Source organism: Artemia sp. Qi Xiang Cuo, chromosome 1 (genome assembly GCF_049724085.1).
Source record: "Artemia sp. Qi Xiang Cuo chromosome 1, ASM4972408v1, whole genome shotgun sequence".
Lineage (NCBI taxonomy): Eukaryota > Metazoa > Arthropoda > Branchiopoda > Anostraca > Artemiidae > Artemia > Artemia sp. Qi Xiang Cuo.
In genome coordinates, this window is record NC_142794.1 from 95162156 (window position 1) to 95181838 (window position 19683).

The following is a 19683-nucleotide window of genomic DNA, read 5'->3' on the forward strand; positions in this document are numbered from 1 at the left end:
TGGGCCCTAAAATTTTGTTCCCGGAGGGGGGTGTCTTCCAAACAGGAATAAAAAATTGGAAATCAATATGGAAACTGCATGTATGACATTTTAAGAAGGATTAGAATTCTTAAGCTTTGGAAACGGCCATCGTCATTTAATTCCTGATCGGTTTTCAGATCATCCCCACAGGTCTAACCAAGATTTCATCTTGGATATGTAAACTTCCTTGTAAACCTCCAATCTCTTATTGTTAAATTGTATATATTGATAATTGTGAATGCTGGATTGCTTACGCCCCACTTTCAGCTAAAGAATTAAAATGTTAAATTGCAATTAAATTTCCAACAAATCCGAATGTTAAGTAATTTTTTTTAAAGGAAAATTGGGTATTAAAATGTACCTTTCAAGCGTCTGTCCCCCCCCCTCACAAAACAGATCCTCCTTCATAATAGTTGATGCATACTTACACCTATACATAATTTTTTGAAACATGAAGCAAATTAAATTTATTTAACGAAGCTTTAAAACAAATGTCGGAAATTTTTTTTTTCACGCAATTCCTGGTAATGAACTGTAAGTAAGGAGCGACTCGGCTCAATAGTAACCGAAACTATAGAAAACGGAATTTTGATATGATAAGATTTATTCTTCATTAAATGCACATACAATATTACATGTTACTATTCTCCCAAAGGTTCATTGGCGTGTAAAGAAGGAGGAAGACAAATGAGTTACTTACTCTAGAGAAGAAAAACAGAAGAAAATTTAAAATGATCACTTACTCACAGACATAAGAGCAAAAGGAGAAGAAAATAATATAAATAAAATTAAAACTATAGAAACAAAAATAAATAGAATAAATAGACTAAATTAATTAAGTAGATTAAATAGACTCTAAAAAAAAAGTAACTTCTTAGAAGCCAAAGAATTTTCAACAATATTTTTTTTAAACGAACCGAATGAGTGGCCCCTCGAGCTGATTCAGGCAACTTATTCCAAACAATGTGACACGCCATCAGAGGATTAAAATCTGCCCTTATTCTAACCTTATTATGAAGATATATTTAAAAAATTGGATTTAATGGTTAAGTTTTTGCAACTGAAAGTAAGAAGGAACATTACAACTCAAAACGAACAGAAATTATTACTCATATGAAGGGGTTTCCTCCCTCTTCAGTCCCTTGTTCTTCACGCTAAAGTTTTTAGCAATTTAAAATAATATTCCTATTCTCATTAAACGTGTTTCAGAAGTCGTTCTTAAAAGATTGGGACAAGCAGTCAAACTTTAGCGTAAATAGCAAGGTATTGAGGATGAAGGCGACCCCTTCATATGCGGAATAATTTCAGTTCATATGAAAGTTTTAAAGTTGCTCCTTGCTTTCAGTTGAAAAAATGTTTGTTTTTAATTTAATTTCGGATTGTTGTCAAATAATGCCGGTAAATCTGTTTCAATCTCCATGAAAAATTCCCTCCCCTCACGGGATCGTCCTTGGAAGGTTCAACCCACGTAAAATACACCCCCTCACCCGTAAAATTTCTTCCAGACAACTCTATCCCGCTGAAAATTCTCCCCTCTTCCTCCGTAAAACTTCTTGCAAAAGATTCATCCTGAAAAATTCTCCTTAGTATGCTTTCATTTGAAAAATACTTTGTAATAATCGTTTTTACGATCACTCCAGAAATCCCCCCTTCCGTGGAAACTATTTCTTGGAAGTCCAAACACGCAGAAAATCTCTCTCAGAATATTCCTCCGGAACATCTCCACATGCAAAAGTGAATAAGCAAAGACGAATCAAGACGAATAAAAATAATTTCGTATAGGAATTCTTTCAAATCTCCCAATGTAAGATTTTCCCTGGAAAGGAAAATTATCCACACGGAAACCCATTTCTAACACAAAATCCCCCCTCCTCCCGAAAAATGTCTGCAGACTTCCCAATAACAAATACTATGCGTAAACAATGGGCAAATTTCATAACTTAAACACCTATCCCCAGGGGCTGGATCATGTTCTCTTCAAAGGCATAGTATTTCTGACTTTTGAACTATGCTAAACAAAATGGATTATCTAAAATTTTGATCGGACGATTTTGGGGAAAAACGGGGCGTGGGAGGGGGGATAGTTGTCCTCCAATCTTTTTAATCTCTTAAAAAGGGCACTAGAATTTCTATTTTTCCTTCAAATGAACCCTCTCTCAATTTTCTATGACCATTGGCTCGGTACGATCACCCCAGAGGAAAAGAAAAAAAAATCTTTCCTCTGACAAAAAATACAGAATTGCACATTTTTGTAGATAGGAGCTTGAAACCTCTCCAGCAGGGTCTTCTTATATGCTGAATCTGATGGTGTGATTTTCATTAACATTCCTTGACTTTTAGGGGGTTTGTCGAAAATCAGTCAAGTTTTCTCAGGCTCGTACCCTTTTATAAGTAATAGGCCTAGGTTTTAACTTAAATATTTTTACTTTTTTAGTTAAATAAATAAAAAATTTAAGACTTTAAGAAATAAATATTAGTATATGTATATTAAACTGCCAATTCACGGTTTTTTTTTTTTTTTTTTTTTTTTTTTTTTTTTTTTTTTTTTCAGTAAAGCCTAAACTGTGTTCTGGTCTTGAGAAGGCAAGTGGGTTGTCAGCCCTACTATTGTTAATTTTTGATCGTTTTGAGTTTGACTCAGCTATTTATTCCAATTTCGTTCGTTTTGAGTTTCATTTTTTTTTTATTAATAGTGATTTGGTGTTTTATGCTTGCTATGGAAGATTATTTGACTTTATTTCTGCCCATTTTTGGCTTAATGAAGCTCTTTACTTTTCTTTGAAAAGCTTGTTTAGTGGAAAAAGTTTTTAATTTAATACAAATATAAGACAGCATCATTCAGCCAAGGAGGGAGGTGCCAGCCCCTCCCCCCTTTATGGGCGTCTATGCATGAAAATAGAACTATGTTCAACCAAAAAATTACGAGTGATGTGCTTTTGGTGATATACTCGCGTGGAATTTGAATTGGGGCTGTAATGTGGATCTGATGGTGTGATTTTCATTAACATTCCTTGACTTTTAGGGGGTTTGTCGAAAATCAGTCAAGTTTTCTCAGGCTCGTACCCTTTTATAAGTAATACTAAGCTTAATGAATCTTATTTAATTGGAATCAGCATAATAAGCCGATTCTTTTAATATATTTATTGATATCAAAACTCAATTTTTTAAAGTTTCGGTCGCTACTGAGCCGTGTCGCTCCTTACTTACAACTCGCTACCACGAACTGTTTGATTCCGAATATACAAGATTCATTAGTGTTACCTATCGAAAACTGCGAGACTCAAACCATTCAGCGTGTCAGAGAACCCTACTGTAGGGGTTTCAAGCTCCTATCTGCATAAAATATGGAATTTTTAATTTTTGCCAGAAAAAACGTGTTTTTTTTTCAGGGGTGATTATATTGAATCAATGGTCCTAGAATATCTATGGATAGCTTATTCAAGCGGAAATTGAAAGTTCTAGTGGTATTTTTAGGTGACCAAAAATTGGAGGGTGACTAGCCCCCCTCCCATGCCCCATTTTTGCCCAAAGTCGTCTGATCAAAATTTCGAGATACTCATTTTGTTCAGTATCGTTGAAAGGTCCAGTAAGTTTGTCTTTGGGGATAGCATAGCCCCCTACATGTCTCGGGGAAAGGGCTTTAAGCCATTAAAATTGCCCGTCGTTTACGTATTATACAGTATTTGTTATTGGGGAAATATACAGACATTTTTTAGGGGAAAGTGGGATTTTCTGCTCTGGGGGATATTACACGAGGAGACTTTTTCGTGGGGGGTGAATTTAGAGGGGTGGACTTCCCAGAGGAAATTTTACACTGTAGAAATTTACCAGAATTCCAATATGAAATTATTTTTATTTGTCTTACTTTCTCGTTGCCGACTCAATTTTGTATGTGGAGACGTTCCATGGGTATTGTCCAGGGAAAATTTTCAGCAGGGTTGGAATTTGCTGGATAATTTTTCCTAGTGTGTGTGGGGGGGAGGGTTCCTGGAAATTTTTTCTAGGGAGGAGATTCTGGTATGATCTGAAAAATGGCCAGAAATTATTTTTTTTTCAAATAAAAGTATGATAAGGAGGATTTTTTAGATGGAATTGTTTTTTGGCAAAACAAGAAAAAATTAACATTAGTAGGGCTGATAACCCCTATGCATTCTCGAGACCAGAACATAATTAGCACTATACTGAAAACAAAAAACTTTTAACTTAAATATTTTTACTTTTTAGTTAAATAAATGAAAAATTTAAGACTTTAAGAAATAAATATTAGTATATGTATATTAAACTGCCAATTCACGGTTTTTTTTTTTTTTTTTTTTTTTAGTAAAGCCTAAATTATGTTCTGGTCTTGAGAAGGCAAGGGGGTTGTCAGCCCTACTAATGTTAATTTTTGATCGTTTTGAGTTTGACTCGGCTATTTATTTCAATTTCGTTCGTTTTGAGTTTCATTTTTTTATTAATAGTGATTTGTGGTAGTTTTATGCTTGGAAGATTATTTGACTTTATTTCTGCCCATTTTTGGCTTAATGAAGCTCTTTACTTTTCTTTGAAAAGCTTGTTTAGTGGAAAAAGTTTTTAATTTAATACAAATATAAGACAGAATCATTCAGCCAAGGAGGGAGGTGCCAGCCCCTCCCCCCTTTATGAGCGTCTATGCATGAAAATAGAACTATGTTCAACCAAAAAATTACGAGTGATGTGCTTTTAGTGATATACTCGAGTGGAATTTGAATTGGGGCTGTAATGTGGCTCGGTCATCAGTAGATTTCGATACATTTAGCATCTTCCGTTTTTCTTGTTTAATTATCTTTTGCCCTAGTAGAGGAGATTGCTCTAGTTTTAGTTCTTGGTCTTTTTGTCTTACACTGACTTCCTTGAAGAAAATGAATTGGACCTCACATAATTTGATATTTTTAACTCGTTTTTACAGCTCATAAACTTTTTTCATTGATGCATTTATCAATGCATCAAGCTCAAGCTGATATCTATGTACATAAAGCCCAATCCGTTTTGCTCCCCTCGTTTTCACATTTATTCACAGACTCCCGGGTAAAAAATATACATTTTAGTCCATTTTGAAAACAAGTTTTAAAAAATACATTTTTTTATTTAAAATAAAAAAGAGAGTGAAATGAAGCTGCGGCAGGGTTAAAAATTTGGGTGTTGCGTCATGTACAATTTTGAGCTAGCATCTATTATACAAGTTCGATTTTTGAAATCAATTTATGTCTTATCGCCGCTAGCACACTAATGATGGATTGACTATTTTCATTCTTTTTCTGGATGACAAATAGCATCTTACTTTCTCGAGGAAATGGATTTGTTTCCTTCTCATTCAGTCTGATCATTCTTGAAATCCGTTAGTAATAAGAACAACTGAAGTTCGATTAGTTGAATGGGTTTCAGTGGAAACTTACGCAACCATATATGTCTTCAAAATTGGGGTACAGAGGGAACTCAATTCTTAACGGAAAAACTTTCAGTTGTAGTTGTGTAGTTTTTGGCAGTAGTAAGTGCTAAATTAAAAACAAAAAAGACGAAACTTGGGTTAAAAATCAGAAAAAAATAATAACTATAAAAATAAATATCTGGCACCAAACTTGTCTTTGAAAGTGCAGTTGTCTCTTGGAATCAACGGATTGTTGATGATTGAGTTTTTATGCATAAAATACGTATCTAATTTAGTTCATGTAGCAACACTGATGGAAGTGTGATACGGCTCTAAAAACTTCGGTATTTAAAACAGGCAAAAGAAAATCTTAGAAAATCATGAATAAATAAAGACATGAATACAAATGAAATGGGTTTTTAGATGTACTTAATACTTCAAACAACTTGACATCCCTTTTAGTGCAGCATGTGTCTTTAATGGGATGTATAATTTGTTTGGTACTGATTTCTTTCAACTTAAAATTCACAAATGACTGTTTTTCGCGCATGTCTGGCCTTCTGACAATGTTGTCTTTCGCGATGTCTTCGTTAGTTAATCCAATACCTCAGTTTACATGATAAAATATTTGTCAGTATGACAAATTGACAAACAAAGAATGTTCCTTCTGACAGAGAAACATTTGTTTTTTCAGCTGTTGTATTTTAAACTGATACTTAAGAACTGACCGTTTTACGTATAAAAAATAAATAAATAAATAAAAAAAAAAAAATATCGCAGCAAGTGTGAAACATTACTATGCCAATAATTACTATAACATTTACTATGCCAATAATTAAACTCTTAAAAACAATCAGAAAGGATAAAGGACATAATTTAACTTCTTGGTTAAACCTGAAAAAAATATAGCCAAAATGAAACTTGGACTGCCAACAACACCCAACAATTAAGAACTTGCATATACCTTAAAAATACAATATTAACGCCAAAAGCGGTAAAAAAAATCAATCGACAGCTTTAGGAAAGATTTATATCAATAGGAAACATTTTGCTGTGGCATGGAAATGGAGCTTGCGAAAACCCTTGTTGCTTGTTCAAGTTACTACGTTTATTGTTACTCTGTGTCACTCTACTGTTACGGAGCTCGCAAAATAGTTTTTAAGGTATCAAATCTTCTTAAGCGTTAAAAATCGATGGAACGCAAAAAATTATACAATCTACTACACCCTGAGGACCTTTCCTATTATAGAGAACTGGTTTTATCAAGTGGGATTAACAGACATTTGGCCATTATTTTATACTTTGTATAAAATTTTATACTTGATTGGAAGGCACTAACATTTGAAATCAATAATAACAGAAAAAAGTTATTACGTTTTCATATTCTTAGGAAGCTTCATTTCAAGGTGGTCTGGAATGTTGTAGGCCTACATATAAAAAAAAATATTCGTCAAACCTTGGGGGGTTATCGCGAGATTTCTGTAAACACTTTCCCCGGATTGCAGCAGTGTATTTAGACAGTAGAAATCACATTCAAGGTCAGGCATGTTTGCAGGGAGTGGGGGAGCTTTAGATCTATTTTCCCCTCCAAAAAATATAGGTTTAGCTTTTTATGATTTCTGATATTTCCTATAAAATTTGTGATTTTTCTAATTTTTGAAGTTTCGCGCCGCCCAAAGCCCCGTCCCCGGAGCGAATACCCGTGGTTAACATTTGCACAAAGAATGTGAAGTCATAAGGCTAAACTACAATGATTAAACTAGGAATAAGTGCTTATACCTTAAATCTCCTTCTGCTGTCAATAAAAACCAAAGAAAGGAACGAAGAAATAAATAAGAAAAACATAATAAAAAACAAGTAGGCTATAGTTAATAATCGATTCCGGTTGTGAAGAGCAGTTTTTTTTAAATGGTTTGTTTCAATTATGAAACGCCAAATCTGTCAATTAGAGAAAACATAATAATAAATCAATATAAACCAAGAAAGAATCCATATCTAGGCTACCATTAATAACAGACCGGGGTTTCCTATAAGTGTAAACCCTTATTCAGTGTAATATGATATTAGTTTTTGGGAATTTGGTGTGTTTGTCACGTAATAAAATCCAATTTCTAATAAAGATGTTTACATTATAGTCATGGAAGAATTCCGGAAGATAAGGAGATGAACTCAAATAGTACAGACGCAAACTTGATGGAAAACGGAAAGAAGGTATGTTTTTAACCAATGTTCTATTAATTTTATAAAATGCTGGCCCAGAAATATATTTTGATAATCTCTAGATGGTGCCAATTAGGTTTTAGCTGTGTTTCCCAAAGTTTGGCGCAGGTACCTCCAGGAGTACATGAAACGCTGGGTAGGAGTACGCGTTTCAACGTATTATGGAAGGGTTATGCCATGAACTGCCAACAAACAGGGTATTAAATATACAGGTTTATATTAAGATCAACAACCAAATAACCAAATTATAACGACCTACCATCTCAGCACAAACGATTGACAATTCCGTACTTCTCATTGATCCAAATATGGCTTATGTTATTAATCATATAACTTTTATTTATGTCAAACTATGAGTGGTTTCTGTTCTCTAGTTTTACTATTTTGTATGTTTACTAAAAAATAAAAATAAATCTATCTTGATTGCTTATAAAATACATCTGTATTTTACGAGGCCGACTCAGCGTTACGAAAACACTTAAATGAGGTATACATCTGTTAGACGTTTGGGAACACTAGGCTGGAGAAATGAATTTCCCTGCAATAATCTCTCAAAAAATACATTCTTTTTATAATTGTCCCCTTTTTCCGATGAGGAATTCCCGTGTGCCTGGCTTTGGAACTAACCCATGATTTATATGTTTTTTTTAATACTTAGCCTATATCTCTGAATATAGAATAGAATTTTGGTTTGATTTTTTTTTCTTTTTTGTATTTTCAGTTAAATCAATGAAGAACAAACAAATTTTCTGCTGATTGTTGACACATAAGCTATAATTAATTTTAGAATTATGGGTTTGAAGCAATTGTAGTTAAAAATGTCTTGGAAGAGCCGATATCCTCTTATCTCTGCTGGTTTGTCCTAACTTAAAAAAATGCACATATTCCGAATCGATGTCAAAAGAAAAATACGCTTCATTATTTAAAATTAAGAAAAATAAGACTAAAAACTTATTTTAGTTTAATTTTGAAAGTTTAACCGTCTGTCTGACAAGAATTATTTGGAAAAAAAATAACGTAGAGCAAATCCTATTTCTGTAAAAACTGGTTGATTAGTTCCGACTTTCTGTTTCTTCTTACACTCCTCGTGAATTTTGAACTTAGGGGAAGATGTAGTCTTTCTGAACCTCCATCAAATAAATTCCCTGATCCCTGAACGATTCAAAAAACGTGACTCCCTAAAATCAATCGGAAAGGCTTCAAAATAAGTTAATAAATTTCGTCATTTCATGAAACAAAATAGGTATCTTACCACAATTTGGCTTAAAATGAGCTCTCAGGTTTCTAGCGGACAGGGGGCTGGTTACTCAGTATTCACATTTGAAAATGGGTATGTACATACTAAATTTCCAAGAAGAGTAAAAATGAAATCTGATTCTTTGAACTGGATGAGTGGAAAGTTGCACTACCCGCATATATGGCTTAATAAAGTAGAAAAAATCGGAGATTCAAGTGTTAAACTAAATAGACTTGCAAATACAATTTTTGGCTGTAGCGGACGCAAGATAAATAAAAACGTGGATGAAAAACATCAAAGAATAAGCTAAAAACATGTGGTGCCAACCAGCTTAAGAAGGTGTAAGTGTCCTTTACATACTACTTAGGTCCTATTTAAGTATTTATTTGAGTTGGTGAATCATGTGTTATCCCGTGTCTAGCTTGTCATTCTGGGGATTATTAAGGTAGGGCGACTAGATTTCTTTTTTGATTTTGTTTATATATTTTTTTTTATGTTGGTATTTTGTTTATATATTTTTTTGTGTCGGTATTTTTTTTTCTCCCTTGTTCTTTCCCGGTCATGGAGCCTTAAGGGGGAGATTTTATTGATGTAGTTTTTTTTATGATTTTTATTCTTAAATAAAGAACTCACTAACTCACTCACTCACCTCTAATACCTAGTGAAGCATAGATCATCAACAGTTGATCTCCGCTTCAGACTCCTGAGTGGGAAGACCACAGCTCGCTGAGAAATGAACATAGCCTACATCTCTTGCCTCAGCTTCTAAGGAACGACCAATCGTGGTCTGTTGTCCACCAATCTTCCTGATGTGGGGGGGGTCAGATTTTAAGTCTTCTGTGTCTTATTTGAGTGATACAACTTGGTATAGCCGCCTTCTTCGTCTGACTTCATCAGTTATTTGCGGTTCCTTACTGGAAACAGATGTTATTTGTGTATTAGTTACTCTATTAATCCAGCTAATCGTAAGTAATCTTTGCAGAAAAAGTGTTCTCAAATCCAAGCAACTTTTTCTGTGAGGCTTTAGACAGATTCCGGGATCCGCATTTGTATGTCAGTATTCCACTCTAAAATTGAACAGGTGTAGCTTCAGCTTTCTAGAGTATTTGCTAGTTACAAACATATTACTAAATATTTGCTACATTTACCAAACAATATTTGATTGAGAGGTTGTTGAACCTGCATGTGCAAACCAAAGCATTAACTCTTTATCATAACTTCCGCCTTGAGCTAGTGTGCCACCTATGTACTTGAATTCGCTAACTTCCTCAATGCAACTTTTTCCATGTCTCGTACCCCCTGCAAGGGTAGTGCCCACGAGGACACTACCTGCTCATTATTCGATAACAAAACGAGGTAATGAGTATGTTTCTGAAGCGTGAGTACTCCAAAAGACATGGTAAGGTGCGGTAAATGTTTGCCAGTTGATAGTAAAAACAAGTTTTAGCTGATAATATGAATAAGAAATGCCCACTAATATGGTCATACTTATTATTTTGAAGGGTTAGGCCCGGTCGTCTCCGAATGGGTGAGAAACAATTAGGGGGAATAATTTAAAGGAATAGAAACTTTACTGGAGGGGACTAAAGAAAAAGGCTTCAACTTCAATGGGGCGGAGGAGGGGAAAACGTGCCTGTGTTGGTCTTAGGCGGCTTGGGGCTGCAGTGAGTATAATTTAGGGTACGTGAGTATTAAACGTACTCTTTTATATGCTGCTAAAAAAGTCAAGTTTGGTTAATGCTAATGAAAAAATAAAATAGGATGAATATATAGTTAAAATATCGTACAGTTTAAACATCGTAAACGAAATGAAAACTACTCATGCATTCCATGTCTTAATAGCGGTCTCTTGGAATAACCGGTCTCTGGCGGGTTTCGTCTGCCATTAGTATATAAAAGAGTACGCTTAATACGCAAGTAGCCTACCTAATTTAGGAGTAGCAGTAGTAGTAGTAGTAAATACCATTTAAAACTAAAAACCCTTCTCTCTAACTATGATTGAAATCTCCATTTGTACCTAACGAATTTGCTTTTTGTGGCTTGAACTAGCCATATACCCTTGACGTCTTGTCGGCTCGGCTGTTTCTCATTAGGCTATGATGTATAGACTATGGCTATGTGTGTGTTAGGCTCTGCTTGTGATTTGGGGCATTTACATGAATGTATTTTGCATGAGTTTTTGTGGCCCTCCTTTTTTCATAAAAAAGACTGAGAAATGGCTAGAGTTGTTGCCTTCGTAAGCTCCTTGCTTCGTAGTGATCTTTACTATCTTATTTTCTTATAATATTACTTGTTTAAATATGGTATAATAAAATCTGCTTATTACTTCATTAAGATTTGCCAATTCTGTGATTAAGGTTTGCCAATTCTCCGGCACGTTTCTCAAGTTATGCTTCCTTTCCCCTTAAAAAAGTCTGTCATTCATACCTTGTTCTAATACTCAACAAATTACTTTAAGATTATAATTGGAAATATCTTTTAGGTTCTTGGAAAGCGGTTTCTCTCTTGTCCAGCAGGCATAACAATTGGTCACCTACACAAATTTATTCGTCTTAAATATGATCTTGAATATCGCCAGAAGGTTTGTCAAGTTCCCCTTTTTTAAGTCAAATTTGATTGGTTGTTTTAAACATCAATTTTAATGGGAATTGGCTACCTGAGTGTCCCTGATTTTTTTTCGTTGCGTCATAGTCTTTTTGATTATACGAGAACTGTAAATATTGTTGACGCATTGTTTGGGTATGATGAAGAAACCTTTGGTATCTTCGTCGCTACAAAATAGGGTGGGTCTCGCAAATGCCATCTTAATGAAGGGTACTTGCTGTAGTAGATGTTTTTGAAAAAAATTAGGTATAAGCCTAGACTAATGAGAAGGTAACATAATACGAAAACAAGGTACTCTTGCATTATGCGGGCCTCTCGGGTTAACTACCATGTCCACTATAGACTAGACAATGATAAAACGCGTTTTTGACATGTTTACCGCTATGGACTAGGCAATGATAGCGTGCTTTTCATTGCGTATACGATATTAAACTGCGGTTTTTTGGGGTGTAGGGGAGGGAGGTACCTACGTTAGGTTACGTATTTAATATATTTTTTTTTAAAAACTTATTTTGTGGAAAAAGTTTTTTTAATTAATTTCTGTTCGTTTTATATTGACACAGTCTTTTCAGAGAAAAAGAAAGTAATGCTTTAAATATTTTCGTTCAATTTCGTTCAAAAGGGCAATTTCAATTTCAAATCAAATGAGCCCCTTTTGAAATTTCTACAACAACTTTCTATATAAACCTTATATGCCCCCAGGAAACAAATTACAACCCTTGCAATGAAAGCTCTGATGGGGTTTTTATCCTAAAAGACCCCAATTTCCAGAACTTTCGACTACGTTGAACAAAATGGATATCTCAAAAGTTTGATTGGATGTGTTTGGGGAAATGGTGGGCGTGAGAGGGGGGTTAGTTGCCCATTTCAATAAACACCTTATATGTCCTCAGGGTATAACTTATAATTCTTGCCCGGAAGACTATAGGGAGAGTGTCCTGCTCAAAGGTATTATTTACAGAACTTCAATTGCGTGAAACAAAATGGACATTTCAAAATTTTTATTGGTTGTTTTCGGGGGAATGGTGGGTGTGGAAGGGGTGTTAGTTGCCTTCCAATTACTTTCAACTATTAAAAAGGGTACAAGCCATTTCAATTTCAAATGAGCTCTTTTTGCACTTTCTACGACAACGCGTTCTATAAAAACTTTATATGCCCCCAGGGCATAATTTACAACCCTTGTCTTGAGGGCTGTGAGGAGGTTGTCATCCTCAAAGACCTAATTTCCAGAAATTAAAACTACGTTGAACAAAATGGCTATCTTAAAATTTTGATTGGATGTGTTTGGAGGAATGATGGGCGTTGGGGGGGGGGGTAGGTGCCCTTCAATCCCTTTCGACTATTAAAAATGGTACTAGCCCTTTGAATTTCCAATCGAATGAGCCTGTTTTGAAGTTTCTACGACAACGCCTTCCATAAAAAACCTTATATGCCCCCAGGCCATAACTTAAAACCCTTGCCCTGAGAGTTGTGAGGGAGTGTCCTCCTCAAAAACATATTTTATATCTGGAAAACAACTACGCTGAACAAAATGGCTATTTTAAAATTTTGATTGGATGCGTTTGGGGGAATATGGGCGTAAGGGGGGGGGCTAGTTTCCCTCTAATCGCTTTTAAATATTAAAAAGGGTATTAGCCCTTTGAATTACGAATCGAATGAGGCTGTTTTGAAATTTCTACGAGAACACCTTCTAAAAAAACCTTATATGCCCCCAGGCCATAACTTAAAACTCTTGCCCTGAGGGTTGTGGGGGAGTGTCCTCCTCAAAAACATATTTTCCATCTGGAAATCAACTACGCTGAACAAAATGGCTATCTCAAAATTTTAATTGGATGTGTTTGGGGGAATGATGGGCGTGGGGGGGGCTAGTTGCCGTCTAATCACTTTCGACTATTAAAAAGGGCACTAACCACTCCCATTTCCAATCGAATGAGCCCTTTTCGAAGTTTCTACGACAAGTCCTTCGATACGAAGTGCCCGGGTATGGAGAAACCAAAAACACATTGTGCCCACATCGTTCTTTACTTAGGCAGCGCTAGCGCGCACTAGGGCACTAGGCCTTTCGAATTCCAATCGAATGAGCCTTTTTCGAGTTTCTACGACAACACTTCCTATAAACACCTTATATGGCCCCAGGGCATAAATTACAACTCTTACGCTAAGGCCTGTGAGGGTGGTTGTCATCCTTTAAGACCTAATTTCCAGAACGTTCAACTACGTTAAACAAAATGGTTGTCTCAAAACTTTGATTGGATGTTTCTGGGTAAATGGTGGATGTAAGAGGGGCGTTAGTCTTTCTCCAATCACTTTCAACTATTAAAAAAGGCACTATCCCTTTCTATTTCCAATCAAATGCCTTTTGAAGTTTCTACAACAACACTTTCAATAAAACCTTGTATGCCCAAAGGGGATAACTTAAAACCCTCGCCCTGAGGGCTGGGGGAGGGTTTCATCCTCAAAGACCTATCTTCCAGAACTTTCTACTACGTTGAACAAAATGGCTATCTGAACATTTTGATTGGATGTGTTTGGGGGAATGGTGGGCGTGAGAGAGGGGTTTGTTACCGTCCAATCACTTTCAACTATTAAAAAGGGCACTTTCCCTCTCAATTTCCAATTGAATGAGCCCCTTTTGATATTTTTACAACAACTCTATCATTAAAAACCTTATATGCCCCCTGGGCATAACTTACAACCTTTGCCCTGGGTGCTCTCAGGGGTTTGTCATCCTTAGATACATAATTTCCAGAACTTTCAACTACGTTGAACAAAATGGCTATCTCTAAGCTTTGATTGAATGTTTTTGGAGAAATGGAGGGCGTGAGAGGGGGGTTAATTTTTCTCCTCTCACTTTCGACTATTAAAAAGGGCAATTTAAATTTCCGATACAATGAGGACTATTTGAAGTTTCTACAACAACGTTCTATAAAAACTTTATACAACCCTCGGGCAAAACTTACAACCCTTGCACTGAAAGCTCTGATGGGGTTTTTATCCTAAAAGACCTAATTTCCAGAACTTTCAACTACGTTGAACAAAATGGATGTCTCAAAATTTTGATTGGATGTGTTTGGGAAATGGTGGGCGTGAGAGGGGGGTTAGTTACTCTCCAATCACTTTCGACTATTAAAAAGGGCACTAGCCCTCTCAATTTCCAATTGAATGAGCCCCTTTTGAAGTTTCACCGACAACGCTATCCATAAAAACCTTATATGTCCCCAGGGTATAACTTACAACCATTGCCCTGGGGGCTCTGGGGGTTTGTCATCCTCAAATACATAATTTCCAGAACTTTCAACTACGTTGAACAAAATGGCTTTCTGAAAATTTTGATTGGATGTGTTTGGGGAAATTGTGTGCGCGAGACGGGGGTTAGTTACCCTTCAACCACTTTCGACTATTGACAAGGGCACTAGCTCTCCCAATTTCCAATTGAATTAGCCCCTTTTGAAGTTTCTACGACAACGCTATCTATAAAAACCTCCCAGATTCATACATCATCTCATCACCCATGAGATGAGGTCAGGACTTTAAAAAAGAATTCGTATTTTTTACGGGGTGGCTGTATCGAATCTTTGCGGACGCCATGACGTCAAATAAAGGCTCAAACTGTCTGTGGTTAGAAGACAAGCGATAATGAGAATCCATATATAGATATGATTCTCATATATATATATATATGGATTATATATATATATATATATATATATATATATATATATATATATATATATATATATATATATATATATATATATATATATATATATATATATATATATATATATATATATATATATATATATATATATATATATATATATATATATATATATATATATATATATATATATGTGTGTGTGTGTGTGTGCATATTTCATAGCGTAGAGATGCAGAAAAATGCTTTTAATGCAAAATTTCAAAAGAAAATTCCGTTCCTTCAGCTGGCTTAAAATTTCACGCAAAACCAATAAGACTTTTAAGTGGAGTTATTTATTTCTTCAGAAATAAGGAATAGCCTAACTAGTGACTGACTGTCGAAAGACTGGTATAAAAAAATAAAACAAAGCCAACCGTATTATCTGCTCGCTTGTTAGAATGCCTTCAGGTATCCATTGTGTAGTGTCACACGATTGTCTTCTGAGGTGAAGGTCGGATATCAGCCAATTATATTGGTAGAAGTGTCAGGATTAGGAATATGCGTCACAGATGTAAACTAATGAAATTAAACCACTAGTCAAACCCCAGAATTATAGGAATGTAATCTCTCTTTTTCTCTTTGTTCAAGGTTTGAAAAATACATCCGTAAAATTTCTGCGTAATACTTAACGCTTTCTTTGGGTAAAGAAAAACTAAATGATTCTCTGTGTCTTATTTTGCATCAGGTTGCGGTTTGTTTCCGCAATAAAAAAAGTTTTCAATTGGAAGTAAGGAGCAACATTAACGCTTAAAACTAATTGAAATTAGGTAAAGTTTGACGTGTTGGTTTGCTTCTTTAGGAAAAAACTCAAACACACGGGCCGTTGAGTTTGAATGAGAAGTATTCATCTCAATTTTTCTCTCATTGTACCTCTGGAATGTGGGATAAAACCAAATTTCTCGTTATAGTTTTTTTTTTTTTTTTTTTTTTTTTTTTTTTTTTTTTTTTTTTTATACATAGGCTAAATCCAGTCAAATTATTACCCAAAACCATGCTTAGACAGTGTTTCTGGAAAACATGTAACAAATATTCCTCTGTCTTCCAAAATGTCCACATTTCAGGATCATTCTATCATAACTGTAGCTTCCAATATTCTAGTTTTGGTTCGGAGACTCGTCATCTTATTCTTCCAAACATTTTTTTCAACTGTGAATAAAACATTCTGGGTCTTGATTTTCTTCTATTAAATCTTTCGTGAATCCATAATCTATACAAAATAGCAGGTAATAGGAGCAACCCACTTGATCGATCTTATCCTTACCCAACATCGCCTCTTAGCCTTCATTTGTTCTTAGTCTAAGCAACTTTGTAATATTAACATAAATTTTCAAGCATGTTCTTGCAAGGGTGGATCCAGGATTTTTTTTCGGGGGGGGGGGTTCTTATTTTTGACTCAGTTTTCGACTAATTTTACTGATTTTTACCTAGGTTTTACTAATTTTCGACTTATTTTCGGCTCGGTCAAAAATTTCGGGGGGGGGGGGGGTTCAAACCCGTTACACCCCCCCCCCCTGGATACGGCCTTGTGTTCTTGTACCCTGAACTTTCAAAATCTCCAAAAATTTACTCATTTCACTGAAAAATTTTGTCTAGGACAATCAAATAAGATAAATATTATAAGTTGAGGAGTGATTTAGCCTCTCATTACGCTCCGATTCCATGCTCTCGTATTTACCATGTTATTCTTACTTGCGATCTACTGCAAAACTTATGGAACTTTAATAGGTTAGTGACTGCAAAGGTTTTGTTTATGCATTGTCTTTTGGGACATCTTCGTCAAAAGTGCAAAAAAAAAGAAATCAGACGTTTGAAAATATGTATAAAATCTAGTACAGTGCGAGTTAGAATTTATCATTAAAAATGTTATTCGAGAGGAGGCAAAATTAGAATAATTTATCTCTGTCTTGAGCTTTTACGCCGCTCTTTACCTTTCTGCAAAAAAACGTGTTATTTTGTCTTAAAAAGAATTGCGAAACTCCGAAGACGGGAACACTGCATGCAATACAAATTTTTTTTTCGTCTTCTTTTTCGTTCATCGATGTACATCGGACAACAAGTATTTTATTGATGGTTGATTTGTAGATGGGTGGCTGGATAGCTTGTTGTAACTGCTAACTACTTTCAATCACTTGAAATCCTACCCGGAAATCCAAACATGCTAGTGAATGGCATGTATGAAAATAGCCTACATACAAACGTCAAAAGACGCTTACATTAAGATGGGAAAATTCAAATAACATAAAATGACTATATTATGAATCAACAGATATGCACAAAATGGGCCAGGTACGTAGGGGGATGGCGGCATTGGGGCGCATATTTGCCTTCTAAGTATTGAGATGGGTTCTATAATTTGTAAGTTTCCCCTTTCCACTTTTTCAAAGTTTCCCTCCAACCCAAATACAAAATCGAACGTACGTGCCTGGAGTAGGACCAATAGTATAACACGTGTGTTTGCATCATCCCTATTTTGGCAGGTTTATCAAAAATACCACCCTTAAATTATCTTAAACCGTACTTGCTATCGAGAGGACGAAATCCTGTATAACCCACCCTACGAAGTAATCAGGGCCATATACAGGATTTAGAAAGTGCAAAGAAGAACTTGATTACCTCATCAGCGAATATCATACAGACCCAAGTATGTATTTTCGTGAATAACACAAAACATTAATTTTAAAAAAATCCAAAATTTTTAAAAGATTTTCCGACGTCTGAGTAGTCGAACGGCTACCAATTTTTAGGGTAAATCATTCTGCACTTACATAAGTAAAAAAAAATTATTTTATTCTATCATTATTATTATTTATTAATCAACTGAATTATGAGTAGACAAAGATATTTATGTAAATTAAAGTTTAAAAACAGAAATAGGATAGAAAAAAAATACCCCAGTCGATTCCCCATTTAATTGTCTTTCCAATTAACTGAATTTTTTCCTTAATTAGCTTTATGTTTCATCACAAACCAACTGTTATACACTATGAGGAATACATTCAATAAGTATAAAATATAAAGGCACAACTTACAATTAACAAAACCAGAACTACCGATTAATACAACCATCTACCTCAATCGGTTAACATCGGTTAGATTTTTTCGAAAAACGGGAATAAATTTCTATATTCAAGATAATTTCGAGCCTTCTCAACTGAAAGCTCACACTTAAACTTTATTACATCAAGCGGGTCCTTTATTCCATACATAAATTTTAAAGAAGTATTACGAGCACTTTGCGGAAAACCTAGTAGAAATTTAAAATATCTAAAATACGCAACTTTAATTTGAGATGAAGTAGAAGATGAAAAAATTTTCAAAATCACCGCTGGAAAGCTAATCAAAGGTAGAACCATTGACTAATACAGTCTAACTAATATATCTCTTCTCATATTACCCCGCAGAACCTTTTAATCTGTAACCTTTTTTAGTCTAGGCCCATATTCGGTCCCATTAGGGAAGGGGGGAGAAGACTGTGAAGCAAATGGGAGAGAAGTCTATGAGGGTCAAACAGCATATATGTCTTTTCATTTTTTGTTCTTGTCGGTCATTCAAAACACATTCAAGAATGTGTTTCTTAGGTTACATCTCAGAAAACCGGTTTCATAGCTACAAAAACATGTGACGGATGATGCAATGCGTTGGTCTTAGACAGAATACATTGGGCTTGTATAATTTGGGCTATATATCTGCACATTAGGGGGAAGTAAGGTTAGGTTTCCATAATTTTAAAGTGTTATTTTATCATCATGTTTTGTTAAATTCCATTAGAATTAACCTAACTTCACTTATTGGGTGTGTTTCGAATAACCGACAAGTACCTCCTTTTTTACATAACTGATCTCCTCCTACAACGTAAATTTATCAGTATTTGTTATTGCTTCAAAATATTGGTTTCAAAATTTTATTTTTATTATTTTACTCGACGTAGGCCTATTTGCATGAATCTAATTAAAATGTGAGTGGGGCTCGCGTCTATGGGGGCTCACATATTCTTGTAGCAGTAAACTAAATCTACACAAAGTTAAAAATCAAAGATAGATGTAAATAAACTTATAAAAGATAAAAGGGCTGTAAAATATAAGAAATTACTAATCTTTTGATAAAAATATAGTCAGGATAGCATAAAATTAACTGTAAGACAGTAGAAGGAATAGAGAATTAAATTTTGATAGTAAGCAGTGAGGGTTGGTTTTCCATGGGCAAAATTGCATCCCGAAAAAAAATCAACTTATTGACGTTGTCCAATTAAAATGAATAAGCCAAAATTGAATGCTGTGCAACATGATGTCCTAACCCTATTGTTGCTATAATAAAATTTATCTGGAGTATGCACCTGATGGATTTGTTTGATTACGCAAATAAAAAAGGGAAAATAATGGCAGCAGTAATAAAACAGTGGTGGAATATTTGAAAGTCGTTTTTACAAATACATACTAAATCAGTTTCCAGAACCAGCGCATATATTAATGTTTGAACGGGGGGCCGAGAAACATTAAAACTTGATTTTACTCCTTT

General features: G+C 34.9%; 1 protein-coding gene across 3 annotated transcripts in view; it reads left to right on the plus strand.

The window, feature by feature from the left end:
• The window catches only part of LOC148956953 (uncharacterized), a 60440-nt gene that overhangs the window by 32779 nt on the left and 7978 nt on the right, over positions 1-19683 (plus strand). For all 3 annotated transcript variants that reach the window (XM_089096958.1, XM_089096966.1, XM_089096975.1), the window contains 2 exons: positions 7543-7618; positions 11347-11445. In XM_089096958.1, coding sequence (XP_088953084.1) covers positions 7543-7618; positions 11347-11445 — 175 coding nt within the window. The remainder of the gene's footprint in view (positions 1-7542; positions 7619-11346; positions 11446-19683) is intronic.